The sequence below is a fragment of the Coregonus clupeaformis genome, chromosome 3 (genome assembly GCF_020615455.1).
Source record: "Coregonus clupeaformis isolate EN_2021a chromosome 3, ASM2061545v1, whole genome shotgun sequence".
NCBI lineage: Eukaryota > Metazoa > Chordata > Actinopteri > Salmoniformes > Salmonidae > Coregonus > Coregonus clupeaformis.
In genome coordinates this window covers 4838627-4864412 of record NC_059194.1, presented here as the reverse complement: position 1 = coordinate 4864412, position 25786 = coordinate 4838627, and the positions used below count along the sequence as shown (strand labels likewise).

At 46.0% G+C, this 25786-nt stretch overlaps 1 protein-coding gene across 5 annotated transcripts in view; it reads right to left on the bottom strand.

Annotated features, from left to right (window-relative positions):
• Positions 1–2205: 2205 nt before the first annotated feature.
• Positions 2206–25786, bottom strand: part of LOC121539380 (transcription factor COE1-A-like) — a 121719-nt gene continuing 98138 nt past the window's right edge. Inside the window, exons 11-17 of one of the 5 annotated variants that reach the window (XM_045206892.1) lie at positions 23551–23639; positions 19414–19479; positions 12762–12924; positions 12317–12496; positions 7010–7207; positions 6653–6712; positions 2206–3644 (exon numbers count right to left, since the gene is read on the bottom strand). In XM_045206892.1, the coding sequence (XP_045062827.1) occupies positions 6654–6712; positions 7010–7207; positions 12317–12496; positions 12762–12924; positions 19414–19479; positions 23551–23639 (755 nt within the window). In that variant the 3' untranslated portion in view covers positions 2206–3644; position 6653. Of the gene's footprint in view, positions 3645–6652; positions 6713–7009; positions 7208–7512; positions 7633–12316; positions 12497–12761; positions 12925–19413; positions 19480–23550; positions 23640–25786 lie in introns of those variants that run through there. The other 4 variants (XM_045206893.1, XM_045206894.1, XM_045206895.1 and 1 more) reach the window with 4 other exon arrangements.

Below are 25786 nucleotides of genomic sequence, written 5' to 3'. Positions count from 1 at the left end.
ACTTAGATTTCACACAGGTGGACTTTATTTTACTAAATATGTGACTTCTGAAGGTAATTGGTTGCACCAGATCTTAATTAGGGGCTTCATAGCAAAGGGGGTGAATATATACAGTGGGGAAAAAAAGTATTTAGTCAGCCACCAATTGTGCAAGTTCTCCCACTTAAAAAGATGAGAGAGGCCTGTAATTTTCATCATAGGGACACGTCAACTATGACAGACAAAATGAGAAAATTTTTTCCAGAAAATCACATTGTAGGATTTTTAATGAATTTATTGGCATATGATGGTGGAAAATAAGTATTTGGTCAATAACAAAAGTTTCTCAATACTTTGTTATATACCCTTTGTTGGCAATGACACAGGTCAAACGTTTTCTGTAAGTCTTCACAAGGTTTTCACACACTGTTGCTGGTATTTTGGCCCATTCCTCCATGCAGATCTCCTCTAGAGCAGTGATGTTTTGGGGCTGTCGCTGGGCAACACAGACTTTCAACTCCCTCCAAAGATTTTCTATGGGGTTGAGATCTGGAGACTGGCTAGGCCACTCCAGGACCTTGAAATGCTTCTTACGAAGCCACTCCTTCGTTGCCCGGGCGGTGTGTTTGGGATCATTGTCATGCTGAAAGACCCAGCCACGTTTCATCTTCAATGCCCTTGCTGATGGAAGGAGGGTTTCACTCAAAATCTCACGATACATGGCCCCATTCATTCTTTCCTTTACACGGATCAGTCGTCCTGGTCCCTTTGCAGAAAAACAGCCCCAAAGCATGATGTTTCCAACCCCATGCTTCACAGTAGGTATGGTGTTCTTTGGATGCAACTCAGCATTCTTTGTCCTCCAAACATGACGAGTTGAGTTTTTACCAAAAAGTTATATTTTGGTTTCATCTGACCATATGACATTCTCCCAATCCTCTTCTGGATCATCCAAATGCACTTCAGACGGGCCTGGACATGTACTGGCTTAAGCAGGGGGACACGTCTCGCACTGCAGGATTTGAGTCCCTGGCGGCGTAGTGTGTTACTGATGGTTGGCTTTGTTACTTTGGTCCCAGCTCTCTGCAGGTCATTCACTAGGTCCCCCCGTGTGGTTCTGGGATTTTGCTCACCGTTCTTGTGATCATTTTGACCCCACGGGGTGAGATCTTGCGTGGAGCCCCAGATCGAGGGAGATTATCAGTGGTCTTGTATGTCTTCCATTTCCTAATAATTGCTCCCACAGTTGATTTCTTCAAACCAAGCTGCTTACCTATTGCAGATTCAGTCTTCCCAGCCTGGTGCAGGTCTACAATTTTGTTTTTGGTGTCCTTTGACAGCTCTTTGGTCTTGGCCATTGTGAAGTTTGGAGTGTGACTGTTTGAGGTTGTGGACAGGTGTATTTTATCTGATAACAAGTTCAAACAGGTGCCATTAATACAGGTAACGAGTGGAGGACAGAGGAGCCTCTGAAAGAAGAAGTTACAGGTCTGTGAGAGCCAGAAATCTTGCTTGTTTGTAGGTGACCAAATACTTATTTTCCACCATAATTTGCAAATAAATTCATTAAAAATCCTACAATGGGATTTTCTGGATTTTTTTTCCCTCAATTTGTCTGTCATAGTTGACGTGTACCTATGATGAAAATTACAGGCCTCTCTCATCTTTTTAAGTGGGAGAACTTGCACAATTGGTGGCTGACTAAATACTTTTTTTCCCCACTGTATGCACGCACCACTTTTCCGTTATTAATTGTTTAAAATTTTTTCATTTTACATCACCAATTTGGACTATTTTGTGTATGTCCATTACATGAAATCCAAATAAAAATCCATTTAAATTACAGGTTGTAATGCAACAAAATAGGAAAAACGCCAAGGGGGATGAATACTTTTGCAAGGCACTGTAGAGAAAGAAAACAATACAAAGATTGTTTAGGAGACCCTTTGATCGGTCAGCGGTTGGAGGAAAAGACAGGGAGAGAAGAAGAGGAGAGATGGAGAAAAGGGATGAGAGGGAGAGGGAGAAGAAGTGGAGGAGTGGGAGAAGAGGAAACGGTTGAGTGTGTGTAAAGTGGTAACCAGGGTCCTGCATGGATTGATGTTTGGACTTTGGAGTTTAGATTAGAAAAGGACAGTTGGGTGGAATCCAAACCAACTGCTATCAGAATAAGATGCTGCTTTTGGACATAACATTTAAAAAAACATTTTCAAATCAGGAAAAACTAAAGTTTTATTAACCTACAAATAAATAAAAAATAGACAACATTTTTGGATGGGAAATAACAAATGGATGCATGGCTAGACAATACAGCACCAAATAAACTAGGCACAAAATAAAATATGTGAGATCACATTTAAATAGTGGGTGACAAAACATAACTCTGTGACACTTGGACACTTTTAAACTAACACAGAACAAACTAGAATTAGGGTCAAGAAGCAATGTAAAATGTACAAATTCAAAAGATAAATACATTATTTAAATGATAACTTTATACAGAAATCCCTGTTTTGTATCCAAATCCGTGCTTCTATTTTTGCAAAGTATAGATGATAAGAGCTTGACAGTGAAATGACCATCTGTGTCGAGAGCTGCATTAAGATATATTAATGTTTATATTATATTTTAAAGTATAACTTTGGTAAAACAAAGTAAAATAAATCATAAACCCATCATTTTGATATTTATACACACAAATATATTACATAAATTGTACTTCTAATCTGATATTTCATAAAAATTTATTTTCTGATTGAAACTAAAAGGGAATTGCACGTCTCTGATTCTATTTCTGTGATAAGTTAGAAGCAACAATTGTAGAAGTTATCTTCCAGCTTAGTCTGTTTGAATCCTTTAAAGGGACAATCCGCAGTTGAAAAAATAACAAAGGATGGTCCCCACCAGTTTCAGTAAAAAGCTGAGAGATGGAGAAATGTAACCACTCTCAAATTCATAGACAGGGCTATGGTTGCAAGGACTGACCATCCAGTATATGGACATTATAATTTTAATTGTGTTTTGAGGCTATACAGTAATTATTTACAGTTACTAAATGTAAACTGATATGAGACAGCTTTGTTACAACCCATGTTAACTCCTATCCAGTCATGTTAGAGCTATCCACTTACACAAACCATTATAGACAATCAGCTTCAGTGTTGTTTGTATGTGAAGAAGGCATACAACATATCATACTTAAACATTATACCAATAAATATGCATAAAAATAAATAAAAAAGGTCAGTCATATTGTCACTGAATTGTGGTGTGGTCAGGGCCATGAGGTCAGTAATATTGTCACTCAATTGTGGTGTGGAAAGGGTCATGAGACATTTACAGTCCTTCCTCAATGAAATTACATTAAATTAAATTCAATTCAATTCAATTTAAATAACTTTATTTTTTCACAAATTCACCGGGAAGGAAATGACATCAAAAAATGTTATTTTTGTCCTCTTCTTCTTCCTTCTTCCTTCCAATGAGATTCCTTCTAGAAAGGCCCGTATTTAACAAGGCTTCCATTTTGAGTTCAGTGTTCTGTTCAGGTGCAGAGGGGTGGAGTGTAACACAGAGACACGTCAGACATGTTCTCTCCCTGTCAACATTCCCAAATTCTCAACGTTCACAGATCTACATGGATGGAACAATCATCCTGGGAATCACTGTTTTTGGGAAGAGAGGAAGAGAAGTGAGACAGAGACAGAGAGGTAGCGGGAGAGAGAGAGGTAGAGAGATAGAAAGAAAGAAAGAAAGAAAGAAAGAAAGAAAGAAAGAAAGAAAGAAAGAAAGAAAGAAAGAAAGAAAGAAAGAAAGAAAGAAAGAAACAGAGAGAGCGCGAAAGAGAGAGGTCAGTCTGTGTTTCATCCGTCATCAGAACAGTCACATAACATCTGGTGTACAAAGATCTCTCTCTCTCTCTCTCTCTCTCTCTCTCTCTACGTCTTTTCTCTCTCTCTCTCTCTCTCTCTCTCTCTACCTCTTCTCGCTCTCTCTCTCCCTCTCTTGCTCACCCCCTCAAATATCCCTCTATGTCTCCGCCAACTTGGCACACAAAGGCTGCAGTTGAAACAGCATTCCACTCTCATTGTGTTTTCAGAATCTCTGCATGCTATGCTGTGGTCTAACCAGCTCTTCCAAGACTCTCCCATTGCCCCCAATTCCCTATGTAGTGCACTACTTTTGACCATGGCCAAGTAGTGCACTATGTAGGGAATAGGGTGCCATTTAAGGCCTGTTAACTGTAACCCTTTGGTTTGTGTTCACTGGCATACCACACACACCTGCATGGGCTCTGTTCTTTTATAATGGTTTGTGTACATATATTTTAGAGGCTATGTATAAGAAAATATGTATAACACCCGTACAAAATGTATTTCTGATTATATGACAATATTTTAGGTTGACAATAATTGTATAACACAATTTCTGATATATCCATGCCTTATTTGTATTTTCCTGCATTAGTAAAATCAGGATTCTGCCTCTACTGCCATTCATTCCAATTAGACTGCTTTGAATTTCCCCCTGACCAATATGGCTGCCATTGTCACCCCATTCTGGAACTTTTAGGGTTCATGACATTGCCCCTACAGGAAATTAGCTGTAAAACTGCTCAGATCTTGCGAAGGGACCCCGCGAAACTGCGATACGCCACTGATTGTGTTGCATTATTGTGCAACTCTCTTATAGTGCCAACATGAAGACAACACAGTGATGAGAGAGATGAGAGATCAACACAGCATCATCTCAACACTCTAGTGGAGACAGGAAATAGGGAAAATGAATAGGCTCATGGTTAATGGAAGTTGTTTTTGATGTGTGAATAGATTTAGTTTGGAGTCATGACTGTGGTATTGATGTGACTGGTTTTATAGACAGTGAAGAACATAGTCAGTTGGTTTTCTTCTAATCAACCTCTCCCCTTAACTTCCCTTATGCTCCCTCTCAAACACAAGCTTTTTCTCTCCCTCCCCTCCTCACCCCTGTTCTCCTTCCCCCTCCTCCCCCTCCTCTCCCCCTTGAGGCCATATCCTCACTCCCCCTCCCCCTTTACACGGAGACAACAACAGAGGGAATATTTCATACAACATTTTGACCCTGTATTGATTCCTGTCCTGCTCCAATCCACTAATTCTCTGCTTATGTCCTAAATGTCTCCAGCTCTGTGGGATTAAAGAAGGAGCTGTGTGTGTGTGTGTGTTTCTGTGTGTTTGTGTTTCTGTGAGTCTGAGCAGCAGACCGATGGCCAGGTCACTGTGGTCAGCTTTCATCAACATGGAGAGAGGAAGAGAGGAAGAGTGGAAGAGAGGAGAAAGGAAGAGAGGAAGAGTGGAAGAGAGGAAGAGTGGAAAGAGAGGAGAAAGGAAGAGTGGAAGAGTGGAAGAGAGGAAGAGAGGAGAAAGGAAGAGTGGAAGAGTGGAAGAGGGGAAGAGAGGAAGAGTGGAAGAGAGGAGAGTGGAAGAGAGGAGAAAGGAAGAGTGGAAGAGTGGAAGAGAGGAAGAGTGGAAGAGTGGAAGAGTGGAAGCGAGGAAGATTGGAAGAGAGGAAGAGTGGAAAGAGAGGAAAAGTGGAAGAGAGGAGAGTGGAAGAGAGGAGAAAGGAAGAGAGGAAGAGTGGAAGAGAGGAAGAGTGGAAAGAGAGGAGAAAGGAAGAGTGGAAGAGTGGAAGAGAGGAAGAGAGGAAGAGTGGAAGAGTGGAAGAGTGGAAGAGTGGAAGAGAGGAAGATTGGAAGAGAGGAAGAGTGGAAGAGAGGAAAAGTGGAAGAGAGGAGAGTGGAAGAGAGGAGAAAGGAAGAGTGGAAGAGAGGAAGAGAGGAGCGAGGAAGAGTGGAAGAGTGGAAGAGAGGAGAGTGGAAGAGAGGAGAATGGAAGAGTGGAAGAGTGGAAGAGTGGAAAAGTGGAAGAGAGGAGAGTGGAAGAGAGGAAGAGAGGAAAAGTGGAAGAGAGGAGAGAGGAAGAGAGGAGAGGAAGAGAGGAAGAGAGGAAGAGAGGAAGAGTGGAAAAGTGGAAAAGTGGAAGAGAGGAAGAGAAGAAGAGTGGAAGAGAGGAGAGTGGAAGAGTGGAAGAGAGGAGAGTGGAAGAGTGGAAGAGTAGAAGAGTGGAAGAGAGGAAGAGTGGAAGAGTGGAAGAGTGGCAAGAGGGAGAGAGCACCTCTATCAACCTGTATGGACCTTATAGTAGACTAAAACAGTGGATAGACCTTATGGCAGACTAAAGCAGTGGATAGACCTTATGGCAGACTAAAGCAGTGGATAGACCTTATGGTAGAATAAAGCAGTGGATAGACCTTATGGTAGACTAAAGCAGTGGATAGACCTTATGGTAGACTAAAGCAGTAGTTCCCAAATGATTCACTGTTTCCCTGCTGTGACCAACCTAAAGGATTTAGGTTTTTTTCTCATGACCCACAAAGTCAACACAACGGGCCTCTCTGAAGGGCTAAACTATAAAGCTATTTTCAGCTAGCTTAGTATTAGCCGCAACACACCACTGGGTCCCTCTCATTATATGAGAAACAACTGGACAAGAGGAAGACAAACACAGAGAAAATGAAGTCATGTGGCTATGGAATGATGGAGGATGGAGTGAACCTATATAATCAACAGAAAAGAAGGAGGAGAAGAGAAGGATGGATGGGTTATTAAATGAAGAAAGAGAGAGAGCTAACATACTTCAGGAGAAGGACAGACCCTGTAGAGAGCTGGAGGAGGAGTCCACAAAAGACTGATCTACTGGAGGGGAGGGAGATAGAAAGAGGGGGGAGAAAGAGAGGCAGAGAAGGAATAAGAAGAAGAAGAAGAAGAAGAAGAAGAAGAAGAAGAAGAAGAAGAAGAAGAAGAAGAAGAAGAAGAAGAAGAAGAAGAAGAAGAAGAAGAGGGAAAAGTGGGAGAGGAGGGGAAAGAAAACCACAACATTATTATAAAAGGGGATGGGGGTATCGAGAGAGGTGTAGAGTTGGCTTGACTCTAGCTAACTCACCAACAGGCCATAAACTAATTACATGTTAACTAGCCAACATGCTAGCTTACCTTGCAGTCCGTTAGCAATAGCGCTGGTGCAGGTGAGTGGAGGGGAGGTCTGCGGCCGTACAACGGGGGCGAAGGCGCTCTTCTGTTTGACCGCAGCAGACACCATGTTGGCCGGAGAGAAGGAGAAGATACCTGAAGAACTACTGCAGTTAGAGGGAAGATTGGTGGAGGAGGCCATGGTGGGACTGGAGGGAACGACTGGGGGAGCATGGGGGGGGGGGGGAGAGAGAGAGAGAGAGGAGAGAGAGAGAGAGAGAGAGAGAGAGAGAGAGAGAGAGAGAGAGAGAGAGAGAGAGAGAGAGAGAGAGAGAGAGAGAGAGAGAGAGAGAGAGAGAGAGAGAGAGAGAGAGAGAGAGAGAGAGAGAGAGAGAGAGAGAGAGAGAGAGAGAGAGAGAGAGAGAGAGAGAGAGAGAGAGAGAGAGAGAGAGAGAGAGAGAGAGAGAGCGCAAAAGAGGAGGGATAGGTAGGAGAGAGGGAGGGGGAGAATAGGTGGAAAGAAAGAAGGAAAGGGGAGAGAGAGTGGGATTGAGGGTAGGAAAGAAAAGAGGGACAAGGAGGATAGAGAGAGGGTTAGAAAGAGGGACGGGAACAGAGGATGGGGAGGCGAGAGGAACAGAAGGGGACTGGTCAACGGATGACAACAGGAGGGATAAAAAAGACAGCTGTTATAGATCTTACAGACAACAGGACTCAGTTCAGCTGTTATAGATCTTACAGACAACAGGACTCAGTTCAGCTGTTATAGATCTTACAGACAACAGGACTCAGTTCAGCTGTTATAGATCTTACAGACTACAGGACTCAGTTCAGCTGTTATAGATCTTACAGACAACAGGACTCAGTTCAGCTGTTATAGATCTTACAGACAACAGGACTCAGTTCAGCTGTTATAGATCTTACAGACAACCCAGCAAACCGGGAACATTCCCAGAACATTAGCTAAGATTCCCACTCAGTTCTAGTTAGGGCTTTATCTAACAATTATGATGAAAACATTAAAAAATAAATATATATATGTTTTAAATTAAATATCCTTGGAATGTTCTCCTAACATTCACTAACATGTTGTGCACAACATCTGTAACAACCACCACAGAACATTCCCCAAAAGTTGTCATTAGGTTTCCAGATAATGTAATAACACAATATACCAGTAATGTTTTTCTAGCAAACCAAAATTGGTTCTGTGAAAGTTCCCAGAACATTCGCTAGGTTGCAGCAAATGTTCTCATAACACAAAACTGTCCTGTCGTGCTGATGAAAATACAATATTTTTTATCAAACATTCACCTGATGTTGCAAGAATGTTCCCAGAACACATTTTGTCTGTTCTTTAAAAGGTTCCCAGAATGTTTCATTAGGTTGTTCTAACAGCCTGGTGGGAACAGTGTGGGGACATCACAAAAGATATGTTCCCAAAACACAAAAAACTGAACTACAGAACTACATCAACAACAAAAAAAATACACAGACACAATCTATCTAGGTCAAATAGGGGAGAGGCGTTGTGCCGTGAGGTGTTGCTTTATCAGTTATATTTTTTTTAAACCAGGGTTGCTGTTCATTTGAGCAATATGAGATGGAACAGAGTTCCATGCAATAATGGCTCTATATAATACTGTACGCTTTCTTGAATTTGTTCTGGATTTGGGGACTGTGAAAAGACCCCTGGTGGCGTGTCTGGTGGGGTAAGGGTGTGTGTCAGACCTGTGTGTAAGTTGACTATGCAAACAATTTGGGATTTTCAACACATGAATGTTTCTTATAAAAAGAAGTAGTGATGCAGTCAGTCTCTCCTCAACTCTTAGCCAAGAGAGACTGGCATGCATAGTATTTATATCAGCCCTCTGATTACAATGAAGAGCGAGACATGCCGCTCTGTTCTGGACCAGCTGCAGCTTAACTAGGTCTTTCTTTGCAGCACTTGACCACACAACTGGACAATAATCAAGATAAGACAAAACTAGAGCCTGCAGACTTGCTTTGTAGAGTGTGCATCTCTTTATTACAGACAGACCTCTCCCCATCTTTACAACCATTGAATCTATATGTTTTGACCACGACAGTTTACAATATAAGGTAACTGCAAGAAATGTTGTCTCCTCAACTTGTTCAACAGCCACACCATTCATTACCAGCTGAGGTCCAGAACTTAAGGAATGATTTGTACCAAATACAACTGCAGGACAGAGATAGGCTCCCAAAACACTAAAACTGTCCAGTTGTGCTGACATTCAGATAATGTTTGTATCAGGGTGCACAAAAAATTCCTTTGATGTTGCAAGAATGTTGACAGAGCAGCCTTTCTGAGTTCTTTAAAGGTTCCCAGAATTATTTTTAGGTTGTGGGAACAGTGTGGATACATTAAAAGAGATAGGTTCCCAAAGCACAAAATATGCTCAGTTAAATTTTATAGCTCTGCCCGTCCTGACAAACCCTTACCACCACCACCAAGTAAAGTCATAAGCTCCATCCCAAATGGCACCCTATATACTGCACATGGCAGCCTATATACTGCACTACCTTTGACCAGGGCACATAGGGCAGTATGCAGGCAATATAATTCCATTTGGGACACAGCCATAATCCACTTATGGGGGGGTCTAACAAATCAATTAATGACAATTGGAAGTACTAAGCCGGCCAGCAGGAAGGCATTGATCAAAAGTGTCTGCGTAGTGTGCGTGTGTCTCTGTGTGTGTGTGTGTTTGATTGAAAGTGTCTGCTGTCATCGCTGGGCCGTTTGAGCATGTTAAAATACGTGTTAACATCCAAGAGAATCAAAGAGCTGGAATGGAATTGCTTCTCCCGCAATTAGTTTATTGATTTAATTAAGCGTCTTTAATGTAGGGGGGAAGAGGAGAGAGAATGAGAACAGCCATTATAGACAGTCTGTTCTAACACGCCGATAAAGGGTGCTCTTAAAGAAACCGATGGTCTTTCACCACCCCTTTCTTTTTCATTGTACTTTTCTCTCTTCTATAGCTCTCTCACTCTTTTTATCGTAGGGCATAGGATGTAGGGTGCAGGATGTAGGGCGCAGGATGTAGGGCGCAGGATGTAGGGCGCAGGATGTAGGGCGTAGGATGTAGGGCGCAGGATGTAGGGCGCAGGATGTAGGGCGTAGGATGTAGGGCGCAGGATGTAGGGCGTAGGATGTAGGGCGCAGGATGTAGGGCGCAGGATGTAGGGCGCAGGATGTAGGGCGCAGGATGTAGGGCGCAGGATGTAGGGCGCAGGATGTAGGGTGCAGGATGTAGGGCGCAGGATGTAGGGCGTAGGATATAATGTGGAGTCAGTGGCGACCCGTCATTCAGGGCAGGTGGGGCAGATAAAAAATACAAATACTTTCTTTTGGGGGGTTGGTTGGGGGTCTTGCCTGTTTTGCATGTTATTTTGGCATTTTGTCACTATCTAGCACGTCTACATCATTAGTTATAAGCATACAACATGGCCTTTAATCGGTGTTTCAGTCTAGCTCAGTGCTTTCTGTGGTGGTGGGGCAGCCAGCGGAAAATACGGAGCGAAGGTGTTGGTAATGTTCTCTAGTTGCGCCGTGATTGGCTCAGTGTTCTGTCACTCATGGGGACACTACGTCACCGCCAAGTCTAAGGGTAGAGCTTGAAAATGCAAGCCCCTTGGGTGCTGCCATAGTTATATTAGTGGTGCCCATCCAAGAAGGCTCAAGGTCATTGGCCACAGATAAAATGACGTCAAATCACATTATATCTACAGTAGCATTGATTGGACTGATCATGTCAACATCATACTTTCTAAATCTTAGCTAGCAGTCATCATCATGAATCAAGTCGACAATCTACTGGAAAATACTTTTTAATCCTTGTCATATGAAGAGAATTAATGAAGAGAAATTATAGATAAAATGTATCGGTGCTCATCGGCCATTGGACATAAACATTACACAACAAGTTGGAAATCGCAAATTCAACAATGAATGGTTTGGAATGAATCAGTGGCTAACTGCAAGCATTGCAAAGCAATCACTAGCCTGCTTTTCAGTGGAGAGGCTGTGTGGTCCCAAATCTGGGAATAAGGGTCTCTTTTCCAAGCTTAAAATGATAAACATTCAACATTGGCAATGCTGTCAATGAAGCATGATTTGTGCCGTGCTCAAAACAACTGTTAACTCAGAACTGCGAAAACTTGACTTCAATTAGTTCAAGACAACTGGAAACTCGGGAAAAAACGAGGTCTGACTGGGAAAATACGTTTATTAACGGTCATCCGACTCGGAATTGTAAATCCGGAACTCGGGCCTCTTTCTAGAGCTACGATCTGAAGATCACTGATGTCATCATGATTCGACCTTGTCTTTTTCTGAGTTGTCTTGAAAGCACCATAAATCCAGAGAATGACAGACTTTGATGACAAAGTCTGATGACAAAATTTGCCCACGAAGGACCGCCGCACCACCTTCCTGTTGAGCACAGCACAACAAGGTGAGTCCAAAAATGTATTGTATGCTGCTGCATAAATGATGTAGTATGCAGGGAGATATGTATACTGTAGCTAAGAAAGTAATACTAAGTGTATGTTGTGTAGTAAGCTGTTAGTAGCCCATGTGCCTCACCCTAATAATTTGGTCTATTTTCCCCTCTTAATTTCACCTACTGTTCTGACGTGGTGGTGCACATGGAGCCTATAACTTGTTTTAGAGAAATGTAATAATCGAATATTGTAAGAGCTTTCATTGTCTGCTTATATGCCCCCTTTATTTATCCTACGGTTCTGACTTGGTGTACAGGGAGAATACTGTAAGAACGGCCCATGTTCTGAATTCTGTCGCTGTACATTTCAGAAGTGCTGAACAAATAGTTATATTGACTATGTCTTAATCAAAATTACGGATTGCCTCTTATCCGCTTGTCGTTCCCTTATGCCATAGTTTGTACATCTCAATTGTCATTAGAAACCACATTTGTTTAAGCAAGCAGCCATATCAGCTATGTTTTTTTAAAAGGCAGTAAATGAGGCTGAATTAACTGTTTCGCTGCCAGACAAGGCTCCGCTGATAGCCAGGTGTAGCAGTGTTAAGGTGTTGGGACTGCTGTTGGGACTCTGCTGTTGGGACATGTAGGCCCTAACAGTTTGTGGGCACAGTTTGTCACTGTTATAGTGCAATTAATGTATTGTTTAGTGTTGTGTTGTGTAGTGGCTTTGCTGGCACGCATCCCACATTGTTTTGTTTGCCCCACCAAGATTTACATGCCACTGCTTAGTGTGTTACTCTCTGGCGTAGGGTATAGTGTGGAGGGTGTAGTGTGGACAGTGTAGTGTGGTACTCACTAGCGTAGGGTGAGTTGGCGGCTGACCCGTTGAGGAAGTTGGGTGAGGTTCCTAGCGTGGTCATGCCAGAGTTAGTGTAGCCGTTCATGCTAGTGGACACAGAGCTGTAGCTGGTCTGCTGTGGAGTGGTGCTGGGGACATAACCATGAGGAGATACACTGCTGCTACTCCTACTGTAACCTAGAGGTAGAGAGGGGAGAGAGGAGAGACAGAGGAGGGGGAGACAGGGGAGAGAGGGAAGGAGAGAGAGCGAGAGAGGAGGGGGGATGGGGGGAAGAGTGAGGAGAGACAGAGAGAGAGATAGAAATGAAGAAAGAGAGAGATAAATAAAGAGAAAGAAGAGAGAGAGACAGAGAGACAGAGACAAAAAGATAAAACAGATATGAGTAGTTTTCATACATTACACAAAACCATGTAACTTCCTGGTTCCTGTGTTTTGGCTCACCCTGATTGGCTGTCTGTGTGACCTCTGACCCGGGGAAGGAGTTGACTGCCATCATGCCGGCGTGGACGGAGCCGCTGCCCAGCCCGGTCAACTGGTTGTGACCGTGTGGCACCGTCGTATACAATGCCTCTGCCATGTCTGCTGCCCGCTTCAGAAACATCTCCTGATAGAGAGACATGTCAGAACGGCTTGGTCATTTATGTCACGGTTTCGGCCGAGGCTGCTCCTCCTCCTGGTTCGGGCAGGCTTCGGCGGTCGTCGTCTCCGGAGTACTAGCTGCCACCGATCTATGTTTCATGTTCGTTTGGTTTGGTCTTGATGTTGTACACCTGTGTCTAGTTAGTCCTCGTTAGTGTTCTATTTAGTTCTCGTTGTGTGTGTCTGTGTTTGTGTGTTATTGTTTCGCTGTCGTGTTTTGTGCGCTACTGTTTGCCTTGTGCATTTCGGATTTTCCTCCTCGTTGTTTAGGAGGTTATTTACGCACTGTTTTGTGCGCCTTTTTGTTTTCGCCTGTGTGCGGACTTTCTCGCCTCCGGGCGTTTGACTCGTGAATTTGAGTGTGCTGTTCACTAAAGTCTATTGGACTTATCTTTCTGCGTCCTGCATCTGATTCCTGCACCACACCCACCTACAGCACCCACTGACAGAATAACACACCATTATGGAATCAGCAGGATCGGCTGTGACACCGGTGTCGCTCGAGGAGCATATCCATTGGCAGGAGGCCAGATAAGACAACTGGAGACCGCTCTACAGGACGTGATCAACACCCTGCACCGATGGGAAGCCAGCAGGGTACCCACACCTCCACCTACCCTGTCCACCCCATCGGCCGGTCCACCAGCCCCAGGTCCGGAACCCAGGAGGATTCGGCTCGCTCCCGAGGGCGTATGACGGAACAGCTGCCGGGTGTCAGGGTTTCTCCTGCAGGTGGAGCTCTACCTGGCCACTGTACACCCGGTGCCCTCGGGACACGAGCGTTTCCGCCTCATCTCCTGTCTCTCCCGGGAAAGGCGTTGGAGTGGGCTAACGCTGAGTGGAGAAGATGGACGCCAACACCATCTCCTACGCCGAAGTTCTCCCGCCGCTTCAAGGCCGTGTTTGACCATCCACCTGAGGGCAAAGTGGCGGGGGAGCGGCTAGTCCCACTTGAGACAGGGGAGGAGGAGCACACAGGCGTTTGCTTTAGAGTACCGGACTCTAGCGGCGGATGCAGGGTGGAATGAACGGGCTCTCATTGACCATTTTCGTGTAGCCTCCGGGAGGACGTTCAACGAGAGTTGGCCTGCAGGGATACCCATCTGACTTTCGACCAGTTGGTTGATATGTCCATCCGTTTAGACACCCTGCTGGCCACCCGTGGACGTCCCCGAGGGGGTCCGTCCATTCCGCCCTCCGGCACCTCCGAGCCGAGCCCTATGGAGCTCGGGTGGTGCCGGCGCTAGAGAACGGAGTAGGAGGAGCCCGAGGGGCCTGTCTCCTGCACCAAGTGCGGTCGTGGAGGGCACACTGCGGCCAGGTGCTGGGGAGGGTTCTCCGGGGGAGAAGACAACAGGCCACGCACTGGGGGCCTCCCAGGTGAGTAGACGCCCCACCTACCCAGAGCTTTCTGTTGCGCACTTTTGTATACCTGTTGGTTTTCCACAGGTTGCACCTCATTCCCAGCATAAGGTGCTAGTAGATTCAGGCGCAGCTGGGAATTTTGTTGATCGAAAGTTTTGTTTAGAGTTAGGGATCCCTCTCCTACCCGTTGACAAACCTTTTCCCGTTCATGCCTTAGATAGCCGTCCGTTGGGGTCGGGGTTGATCTGGGAAGTCACAGCGCCACTTAGGATGTGTGCGCAGGGGGTCATGAAGAGACTATACAGCTGTATCTGATCGACTCTCCTGCGTACCCAGTGGTGCTGGGGATTCCTGGTTAAGCACCCATAACCCTGCTATTTCGTGGCAACAGAGGGCTCTCGATGGGTGGTCTGCTCAGTGTGAGGGGCGATGTCTGGGTGTTTCCGTGGGGCGACTTCGGTGGAAAGTCCAAACCAAGTGCCCGCATTGCACATTCCGCCTGAATATGGGGATTTAGCTCTTGTGTTTAGCAAAACTAGGGCGACGCAGTTGCCTCCCCATAGACAGGGGATTGTGCGATTGATCTCCAGGCAGGAGCAGCGCTCCCACGGAGCCATGTGTATCCTTTTGTCTCAGGAGGAGAGAAAAGCTATGGAGACCTACATAGCCGAATCTTTGAGACAGGGATACATTCGGCCCTTCCACTTCTCCCGCCTCTTCGAGTTTCTTTTTGTGAAAAAGAAAGATGGAGGGTTGCGCCCGTGCATTGATTACCGTGGTCTCAATCAGATTACTGTGAAATACAGTTATCCACTCCCTCTGATTGCGACCATGACGGAGTCATTGCATGGGCGCGGTTTTCCACAAAATTGATCTCAGGAGCGCGTATAACTTGGTGCGCATTAGGGAGGGCGATGAATGGAAAACAGCCGTTTAGTACCACGTCAGGTCATTTCAATATCTTGTCATGCCATATGGGTTGATGAATGCTCCATCAGTCTTTCAATCCTTTGTAGATGACATTTTCCGGGATATGCAGGGACAAGGGGTGGTCGTGGTACATTGATGATATTCTGGTGTACTCGTCTACCCGGAGCCGAGCATGTAACCCTGGTGCGACGTGTATTGAGGAGGCTGTTGGAGCACGACCTATATGTCAAGGCAGAGAAATGTCTGTTTTTCCAGGAATCGGTCTCCTTTTTGGGTTATCGGTTGTCCGTCAGGGGTGAGTATGGAGGTGGATCGTGTGTACGCTGTGCGTAATTGGCAAACTCCAACCACTGTAAAAGAGGTGCAGCAGTTCTTGGGCTTTGCGAATTACTACCGGAGGTTTATCCGGGGTTTTGGACAGGTGGCAGCTCCCATCACGCCCCTTCTGAAAGGGGGGTCCGGTGCGCCTGCAGTGGTCGGCTGATGCGGACAGGGCCTTTGGGGAGACTGAAGGACCTGTTTACGTCGGCTCCGGTGCTGGCGCATCCGGATCCCACAATTCCTTTCAGGTTGAGGTGGACGCGTCTGAGGCTGGCATAGAAGCCGTGCTTCTCAACGGTCCGGCTCGCCACCTAAACTCCGCCCCCTGTGCTTTTACTCCAAAAGCTCAGCCCGGCGGAGCGTAACTATGACGTTGGGGACAGGAGCTGTTAGCTGTAGTTCAGGCCCTTAAGGTGTGGAGGCATTGGCTTGAGGGGGCTCAACACCCTTTCCTCATTTTGACTGACCATCGGAACCTGGAGTACATCCGGCAGCGAGGAGACTGAACCTCGCCAGGCTCGATGGAGTATGTTTCTCACCAGGTTCGTATTTAAAATCACGTACATCCCTGGGTCCCAGAATGGCAAGGCAGATGCACTGTCCCGGCGGTATGACACGGAGGAGAGGTCCGTTGAGCCTACTCCCATCCTACCGGAGTCTTGCCTTGTGGCACCGGTGGTGTGGGAGGTCGATGCCGAGATCGAGCGAAGCGTTTGCACGACCCCAGCCCTCCAAAATGTCCTGAGGGTCGGAGGTACGTTCCGCTCGAGATTCGGGATCGACTCATCTACTGGGCTCACACGTCACCCTCCTCAGGACATCCGGTATTGGCCGGACAGTGCATTGCCTTAGCACTAAATACTGGTGGCCTACTTTGGCTAGGGATGTGAGGGTTTATGTCTCCTCCTGCTCGGTGTGCGCCCAGTGTAAGGCGCCCACATCTGCCCAGGGTAAGTTACAGCCCCTACCCGTTCCACAACGACCATGGTCCCACCTCTCGGTGGATTTTGTAACAGACCTTCCCCTCTCTCAGGGGAATACCACCATCCTGGTTGTTGTGGACCGGTTCTCTAAGGCCTGTCGTCTTCTCCCTATGTCGGGTCTTCCTACTGCCCTACAGACCGCTGAGGCCCTATTTACCCACGTCTTCCGGCATTACGGGGTCCCCGAGGGATATAGTGTCTGATCGAGCCCCCCAGTTTACCTCCCGTGTGTGGAGAGCGTTTATGGAGCGTTTGGGGGTCTCGGTTAGCCTTACTCGGGGTACCACCCGAGAGTAACGGGCAGGTGGAACGTGTCAACCAGGATGTGGGTAGGTTTCTGAGGTCGTATTGCCAGACCGGCCTGAGGAGTGGGCGCGTTACATTCCCTGGGCCGAGATGGCCCAGAACTCTCTCCGCCACTCCTCTTACTAACCTAACCCCTTTTCAATGTGTATTAGGTTACCAGCCGTTCTGGCACCGTGGCAGCAGAGCCAGATCGAGGCTCCCTGCGGTGGATGATTGGATGAGGCGCTTGGAAGAGACGTGAACGCTGCCCACGTCCACCTGCAGCGGGCCGTCCTTCGTCACAAGGCGAGCGCCGATCTCCACCGCAGTGAGGGGCCGGTGTACGCGACCCGAGATCGAGTCTGGCTCTCTACAGAAACCCTGCCCCTCCGCCTGCCCTGCCGGAAGCTGGGTCGTCGGTTTGTGGGGCCCTTTAAAGTCCTGAGAAGATTGAACGAGGTGTTTTATAGGTTACATCTACCTGTTGAATATAAGAATATTAACCCCTCGTTCCATGTGTCTCTTCTCAGGCCGGTGGTAGCTGGTCCACTCCAGGACAATGAGATAGGAGAGGCTCCTCCGCCCCCATTGGACATCGAGGGGGCTCCAGCGTACACCGTTCGGTCCATCTTGGACTCCAGACGCCGGATGGGGGGTCTCCAGTATCTCGTGGAGTGGAGAGGGTACGGCCCGGAGGAGCGGTGCTGGGTGCCGCGAGGGACATCTCTAGACCCATCTCTCCTGTCGGAGTTCCACCGGGACCATCCCCGCGCGCCCTGCTCACGTCCTCCTGGTCGTCCCCGAGGCCGGGGTCGGCGCACGGCTGGAGCCGCGCGCCAAGGGGGGTACTGTCACGGTTTCGCCGAGGCTGCTCCTCCTCCTGGTTCGGGCAGGCTTCGGCGGTCGTCGTCTCCGAGTACTAGCTGCCACCGATCTATGTTTCATGTTCGTTTGGTTTGGTCTTGATGTTGTACACCTGTGTCTAGTTAGTCCTCGTTAGTGTTCTATTTAGTTCTCGTTGTGTGTGTCTGTGTTTGTGTGTTATTGTTTCGCTGTCGTGTTTTGTGCGCTACTGTTTGCCTTGTGCATTTCGGATTTTCCTCCTCGTTGTTTAGGAGGTTATTTACGCACTGTTTTGTGCGCCTTTTTGTTTTCGCCTGTGTGCGGACTTTCTCGCCTCCGGGCGTTTGACTCGTGAATTTGAGTGTGCTGTTCACTAAAGTCTATTGGACTTATCTTTCTGCGTCCTGCATCTGATTCCTGCACCACACCCACCTACAGCACCCACTGACAATTTAATAGAATAGAAAATAATATAATGAAATGCAATAGAGTGCTTCTATAAGGCTGAGGTTTTTTTTCTGCTAACTACCTCTCTCAAAGAGCGCAATGTGTAAAGTCAGAACATCTGCTGTCTCAGCCACTGGCTGTCACCAAGGGAGTACCCGAAGGCTCGATCCTAGGCCCCACGCTCTTCTCAATTTACATCAACAACATAGCTCAGGCAGTAGGAAGCGCTCTCATCCATTTATATGCAGATGATACAGTCTTATACTCAGCTGGCCCCTCCCTGGATTTTGTGTTAAACGCTCTACAACAAAGCTTTCTTAGTGTCCAACAAGCTTTCTCTGCCCTTAATCTTATTCTGAACACCTCCAAAACAAAGGTCATGTGGTTCAGTAAGAAGAATGTCCCCCCATCCCCTCCCCCCACCTAACGGTGTGATTACTACCTCTGAGGGTTTAGAGCTTGTAGTAATTGGGAGTATGGCTAGACGGTACACTGTCTTTCTCTAAGCACATATCCAAGCTGCAGGCTAAGGTTAAATCTAGACGGTCCCCGAAGCACATACATCTCTGGGTCGCTCCTCTTTTCAGTTCGCTGCAGCTAGCAACTGGAACGAGCTGGACAGTTTTATCTCCATCTCTACATTCAAAGACTCAATCATGGACACTCTAACTGACACTTGAGGCTGCGTCACGTGATGTGTTGTTGTCTCTACCTTTAGGCCCTTTGTGCTGTTGTCTGTGCCTAACGTTTCTACCATGTTTGTGCTGCTACCACTTTGTGCTGCTACCGTGTTGTTGTCATGTTGTGTTGCTACCATGCTGTGTTGTCATGTTGTGTTGCTACCATGCTGTGTTGTCATGTTGTGTTGCTACCATGCTGTGTTGTCATGTGTTGCTGCCATGTTGTGTTGTTGTCTTAGGTCTCTCTTTATGTAGTGTTGTGGTGTCTCTCTTGTCGTAATGTGTGTTTTGTCCTACATTTTAATTTTTTATCCCAGCCCCCGTCCCCACAGGAGGCCTTTTGCCTCTTGGTAGACCATCACTGTAAATAAGAATTTGTTCTTAATTGACTTGCAGAGTTAAATAAAGGTTAAATAAAAATAAAAAATAAATACAAAAAAGTTATTGAGAGGAGGGAGAGGCAAAACATGGGTTATAGATTCATCAAATGTTTTCTGTCCTTCCCCCATACCTTCCCTTCTCCACCTCCACTCCTCCCACTGTCAGCGTGAGGGATGGGGACCTGTGTGGGAACATTTTGTGTGTGTGTGTGTGTCTCACCTGGTTATTGTGTGGCATCCCGTAGAGTGCTTCTACCAAGTCTGCCGCTCTCTTTAGAATGACTTCCTGTGGAGGAGGAGAGAAGAAGAGAAGGAGAGGAGGAGGGGGTGAATACGGAACTCTTCACAGAGCTTTACTCCATTTTATTACACATTGTGCTATGAATGAGGGATGGAAAGAAAGAGAGGGAGAGAGAGAGAGATGAAGAGAGCAAAAGAGAGAGAGAAAGAGATTCTACCTTTGAATAAAACATAAGTCTCTCTCTCCATCATTCAACCATCAACAAGCAATCCTGTCTACATCTCCCCTCAGCCTAACCGTTAGAAGGATCACCCATCAATTAATTTAACACACTACATCACTAGCTGACACACTGACACTACACAGCCTGCCTATGACACTACACAGCCTGCCTATGACACTACACAGCCTACCTATGACACTATACAGCCTGCCTATGACACTACACAGCCTGCCTATGACACTACACAGCCTGCCTATGACACTATACAGCCTGCTTATGACACTACACAGCCTGCTTATGACACTACACAGCCTCTCTATATACCTGTAAAAGTCTAATCTGTAGTACCCTAATCCCTGCCCTGTGATTATCCTATCAACCCCCGTCACCTAAAACAATACACACAAACAGTGTGTGTGTGTGAGTGTGTGTGTGTGTGTGTGTGTGTGTATGTGTGTGTGTGTGTGATGTAGACATTATGAGCCTTGTAAAACCCTTTTTTTAAATGAATGTGCCGGGGCCAGGAAATGTGCTGGAGGCGCGACAACCAGAAAATTGCTCTCCCATCCTGAGTGTATCTCTCTCTCTCTCTCTCTTTATCTCTCTCTCTCTCACACACACACACACACACACACACACACACACACACACACACACACACACACACACACACACACACACACACACACACACACACACACACACACTCACACACACACACACACACACACACACACACACACTGTGTTCTCCCTCAGTCTGTGTCAAGTGTGTGTTTCGCTGTGAACAAGCCCGGAGCATGTGTGTGCTCTCACCCCGACACACTGCCTTTCAATCAGCCCCCTGAACACACACACACACACACACACACACACACACACACACTCGCAGGACATGCCAGGAGGGTCAGCAAAGCAATAAAGATTGTGAAGCGCTGTCCAAGGTGCTAAATTCACTCAATAATGGGAGTTCTGCTTCTGTGTTACCATCCCATTACTAGATCTATACAAGAGAGAGGGGGAGAGGGGGAAGGAGAGAGAGGGGAGAGAATGAGATATGTATGGGAGAGGGCAAAAGAGGAGGGGGGAGCGGGAAGGAGAGAGAGGGAAAGAGGGAGATCGAGAGCGGAGTCCTATCTCGTCAGTCTGCTCTAGGTGATTGAGAGACATGGGGTCCCAGGGAAGGTAAGTGGATCTTTAGTATGTATGCTCTCTCTCTCTCTCTCCTCTCTTCCCGTTCCTTTCTTTGCATCCCAGGGATGACTAGATGGACGGATGGAGGGAGGAGAGGAGGAGGAAGGGAAATGAGGGAAGAGTATTAGGGCACAGACAGAACCCCCACTGTGAGCTGTAAGGAGGAGAGCACCACTCCCTCCCCCTCTCCCTCCTTCCTCCTCCCATCTCTTCATCTCAGTCTCTTTATCCCCTACGTCTGTCTCCCCATCTCTTTCTCTTTTGCTCTGTCTCTGTCTCTCTCTCCTCTGTCTCTATGTCTCTTTCTCTCTCTCTCTTCCTCCCTCCATCCCTCCCTCTCTTGCTTTCTTCTCATCCCCTGTTCTGTCTGTCTGTTTAGTCCTGGGGTCTGTTGAGTTAGTAAAGTGATTATGAGGACTGGGGTCCAGAGTCACTCTAAAGATAATCACAGAAATGTTGTTAGCTGCTCTGTGTCCATAGATAGTACCGCTTACCGTAAAACATGTCCTGGACTGTGTGTGTGTGTGTGTGTGTGTGTGTGTGTGTGTCTGTGTGTTTCTGTGTGTGTGTGCAGGGACTCTTCCTGTAAAGGCTGTGAGGGCCTGATGTAAACAGGAATGGAACCTGATCCAGACCTCTGGTCTGCTCTCGTCTGGCGATCAACGGAATCATTAGCCACACCAGATTGAACCTACAGGAGACAGACGGAACCTTGACAAACCAGACGGAACCTTGACAAACCAAACGGAACCTAGCCACGAGCCAGATGGAATCTAAGGAAGGAAGATTCATTTAAGACCCTTTTTAGGAATGATAAGTTGGGGAGAGACCTGATTCAGAGGATACAGGAGACAAGTTAACACTGTGTCTGCATCCAAATGAAACCCTATTCCCTATTTAGTACACTACTTTTGATCCATAGGACTATTGTCAAAAGTAGTGCATTATATAGGGAACAGGGTACCATTTGGGACAAATCTCTTGTTTCTCTGCAATGATTGATTCCAGATGTTGAGAGAAGTGTGGTCAACAACAAATTGTTATTAGCTCAATAAAGACTCAATAGAGGTGAAATGAACAACCAGACCTGCCTGTTACTAATGTATCTACCTACCTACCTACCTACCTACACTCTTTGAAAAAAGGTTCCCGAAAGGGTTCTTCGGCTGTCCCCATAGCAGAACCATTTTTGGTTCCAGGGCGAACCCTTTTTGGTTCCACGTAGAACGCTTTTGGGTTCCATGTAGAACCCTCTGTGGAAAGGGTCCTACATGGAACCTAAAAGGGTTCTACCTGGAACCAAAAAGGGTTATTCAAAGGGTTCTCCTATGGGAACAGCCAAATAACCATTTTAGGTTCTAGATAGCACCCTTTTATCTAAGTGTACCTACCTACCGCTGTTCATTTATTGGAGGAGGAAAACAGAGGGGGATGGAGAGAGAGAAATAGAGAGAGAGTGAAGGGGGTACAGGGGGTTGTTAGTCTAATGATCAGGGGCCGTATGTATCAAGCATCTCAGAGTAGGAGTGCTGATCTGTTCCACAGACCTCACCACCAGACATGACCCAGAGTGAGGGAGAGATGATCTGTTCCACAGACCTCACCACCAGACATGACCCAGAGTGAGGGAGAGGTGATCTGTTCCACAGACCTCACCACCAGACATGACCCAGAGTGAGGGAGAGATGATCTGTTCCACAGACCTCACCACCAGACATGACCCAGAGTGAGGGAGAGATGATCTGTTCCACAGACCTCACCACCAGACATAACCCAGAGTGAGGGAGAGGTGATCTGTTCCACAGACCTCACCACCAGACATGACCCAGAGTGAGGGAGAGATGATTTCTCTCTTAACCTACTACACCTGTTCGCTCTCCCCTCCCCCGCTGTCTCTCAGTGCTGGACAACCAATCAAACTCAGCGCACAAATATGTGTGTGTGTGTGTGTGTGTGTGTGTGTGTGTGTGTATGTGGTCAGTAATAACGCCAAGCTGGGCAGTTCTTACATTTACATTTGACATTTTAGTCATTTAGCAGACGCTCTTATCCAGAGCGACTTACAGTTAGTGAGTGCATACATTTTTTATATATATATTTTTTATATACTGGAATCGAACCCACAACCCTGGCGTTGCAAATGCCATGCTCTACCAACTGAGCTACATCCCTGCCGGCCATTCCCTCCCCTACCCTGGGCAACGCTGGGCCAATTGTGCGCCGCCCCATGGGTCTCCCGGTCGCGGCCGGCTACGACAGAGCCTGCTTCTTCTATCCACTGACTCCCCAGCTGGGCAGTTCTTCTATCCACTGACCCCCCAGCTGGGCAGTTCTTCTATCCACTGACCCCCCAGCTGGGCAGTTCTTCTATCCACTGACCCCCCAGCTGGGCAGTTCTTCTATCCACTGACTCCCCAGCTGGGCAGTTCTTCTATCCACTGACTCCCCAGCTGGGCAGTTCTTCTATCCACTGACTCCCCAGCTCACTGACTGAACCATGATGGATCACCTGTATACCTCTCCTCCCCCTTCTCCTCCCCATCATCTTCCCTACTCTCTCTCTCCCCCTCTCCTCTCCCCTTGTCTCCTCCGCCTCCTCTTCCTTCCTTTCTTTGTGCGTGTGTGTGTGTCTGTGTGTGTGTTTGTGTGTGTGTGTGTGTGTGTATGTGTGTGTATGAGTTAATGTGTGTGTGTGCTGACCTTAGGTAGTCTCTCCTGGTCTCCTGGATGTCTGGGGATGACCTTCTGTAACCTCTGGAAGCCGTAATCTATAGTGGGCTCATTCAACGCTACGGAGAGAGAGAGACAGAGAGAGAGAGAGAGAGAGAGAGAGAGAGAGAGAGAGAGAGAGAGAGAGAGAGAGAGAGAGAGAGAGAGAGAGAGAGAGAGAGAGAGAGAAAAGAGACAGATAGAAGGAGAGAGAGACAGATAGAATGAGAGAGAGAGATAGAATGAGAGAGAGAGAGAGAGAGAGAGAGAGAGAGGAGGGGGAGTGAGAGTAATTCAGTACAGTAATATCACCATGGGAACACACACACTGAAAGAAATCCCAGTTATGGTAATTGAGTAAGATAACATTTAACATTAATATTTAACCATAAGAGTATGAACATGGCGGACCAAGACTGGAATTATCTCTCTGTCCCTTTCTCCCACTTTCTCTTTCTCCCACTTTCTCTTTCTCCCACTTTCTCTTTCCCCACTATCTCTTTCTCCCACTTTCTCTTTCCCCACTTTCTCTTTCCCCACTTCCTCTTTCCTCACTTTCTCTTTCCCCACATTCTATTTCCCCACTTTCTCATTCCCCACTTTCTAATTCCCCACTTTCTCTTTCTCACACTTTCTCATTCCCCACTTACCATTTCTACCACTTTCTCTTTATCCCACTTTCTCTTTCTCCCACTTTCTCTTTCCCATCCCCTGCTGTCTCTCTCCCAATCTCTCGTTCTCTCTCTTTCGCTCTCCTTTTCCTCTATTCTCTATTCCTCTATTCTCTATTCCTCTATTCTCTACTCCTTGATTATCTATTCCTTGATTCTCTTTCCCTCTATTCTCTATTCCTGTATTCTCTATTAATCAATTATCTATGCCTCTATTCTCTTTTCCTCTATTCTCTATTCCTCTATTCTCTTTTCCTCTATTCTCTATTCCACTATTCTCTTTTCCTTGATTCTCTTTTCCTCTATTCTCTTTTTCCTCTATTCTATTTTCCTCTATTCTCTATTTCTCTATTCTATATTCCCCTATTCTCAATTCCTCTCTATTCCTCTATTCTCTATTCCTCTATTCTGTATTCCTCGATTCTATTTTCCTCTATTCTCTATTCCTCTATTCTCTTTTCCTCTATTCTCTATTCCTCGATTCTCTATTCCCCTATTCTCTTTTCCTCTATTCCTCGATTCTCTATTCCTCTATTCTCTTTTCCTCTATTCTCATTTCCTCTATTCTCTTTTCCTCTATTCCTCTATTCTCTATTCCTCTATTCACTTTTCCTCTATTCTCTTTTCCTCTATTCTCTTTTCCTCTATTCCTCTATTCTCTATTCCTCTATTCTCTTTTCCTCTATTCTCCATTCTCTATTCTCTTTTCCTCTATTCTCTTTTCCTCTATTCTCTATTCTCTATTCCTCAATACTCTATTCCTTGATGCTCTTTTCCTCTATTCTCTATTCTTCTATTCTCTATCCCTCTATTCTATATTCCTTGATTCTCTTTTCCTCTTATCTATTTCTTGATTCTCTATCCCTCTTCTTCTATTCTCTATTCCTCTCCATTCCTCTATTCTCCATTCTCTATTCCTCTATTCTCTTGTCCTTTATTCTCTTTTAATCTATTCTCTATTCCTCTATTCTCTATTCCTTGATGCTCTTTTCCTCTATTCTCTATTCTTCTATTCTCTATTCCTCAATTCTCTATTCCTCAATTCTCTATTCCTCTATTCTCTGTTCCTTTATTCTCTGTTCCTCTATTCTCTATTCCTCCATTCTCTATTCCTCTATTCTCTTTTCCTCTATTCTCTTTTCCTCTATTCTCTATTCCTCTATTCTCTATTCCTTGATGCTCTATTCCTCTATTCTCTTTTCCTCTATCCTCTATGCCTCTATTCCTCCATTCCTCTATTCTCTATTCCTTGATTCTCTTTTCTTCTATCCTCTATTCCTCGATTCTCTATTCCTCAATTCTCTATTCCTCTATTCTCTGTTCCTCTATTCCTTGATGCTCTTTTCCTCTATTCTCTATTCTTCTATTCTCTATTCCTTTATTCTCTATTCCTCTATTCTCCATTCCTCTATTCTCTTTTCCTCTATTCTCTATTCCTTTATTCTCTTTTCCTCTATTCTCTATTCTTCTATTAATCTATTCTCTTTTCATCTATTCTCTTTTCCTCTATTCTCTTTTCCTCTATTCCTCTATTCTCTTTCCCTCTATTCTCTTTT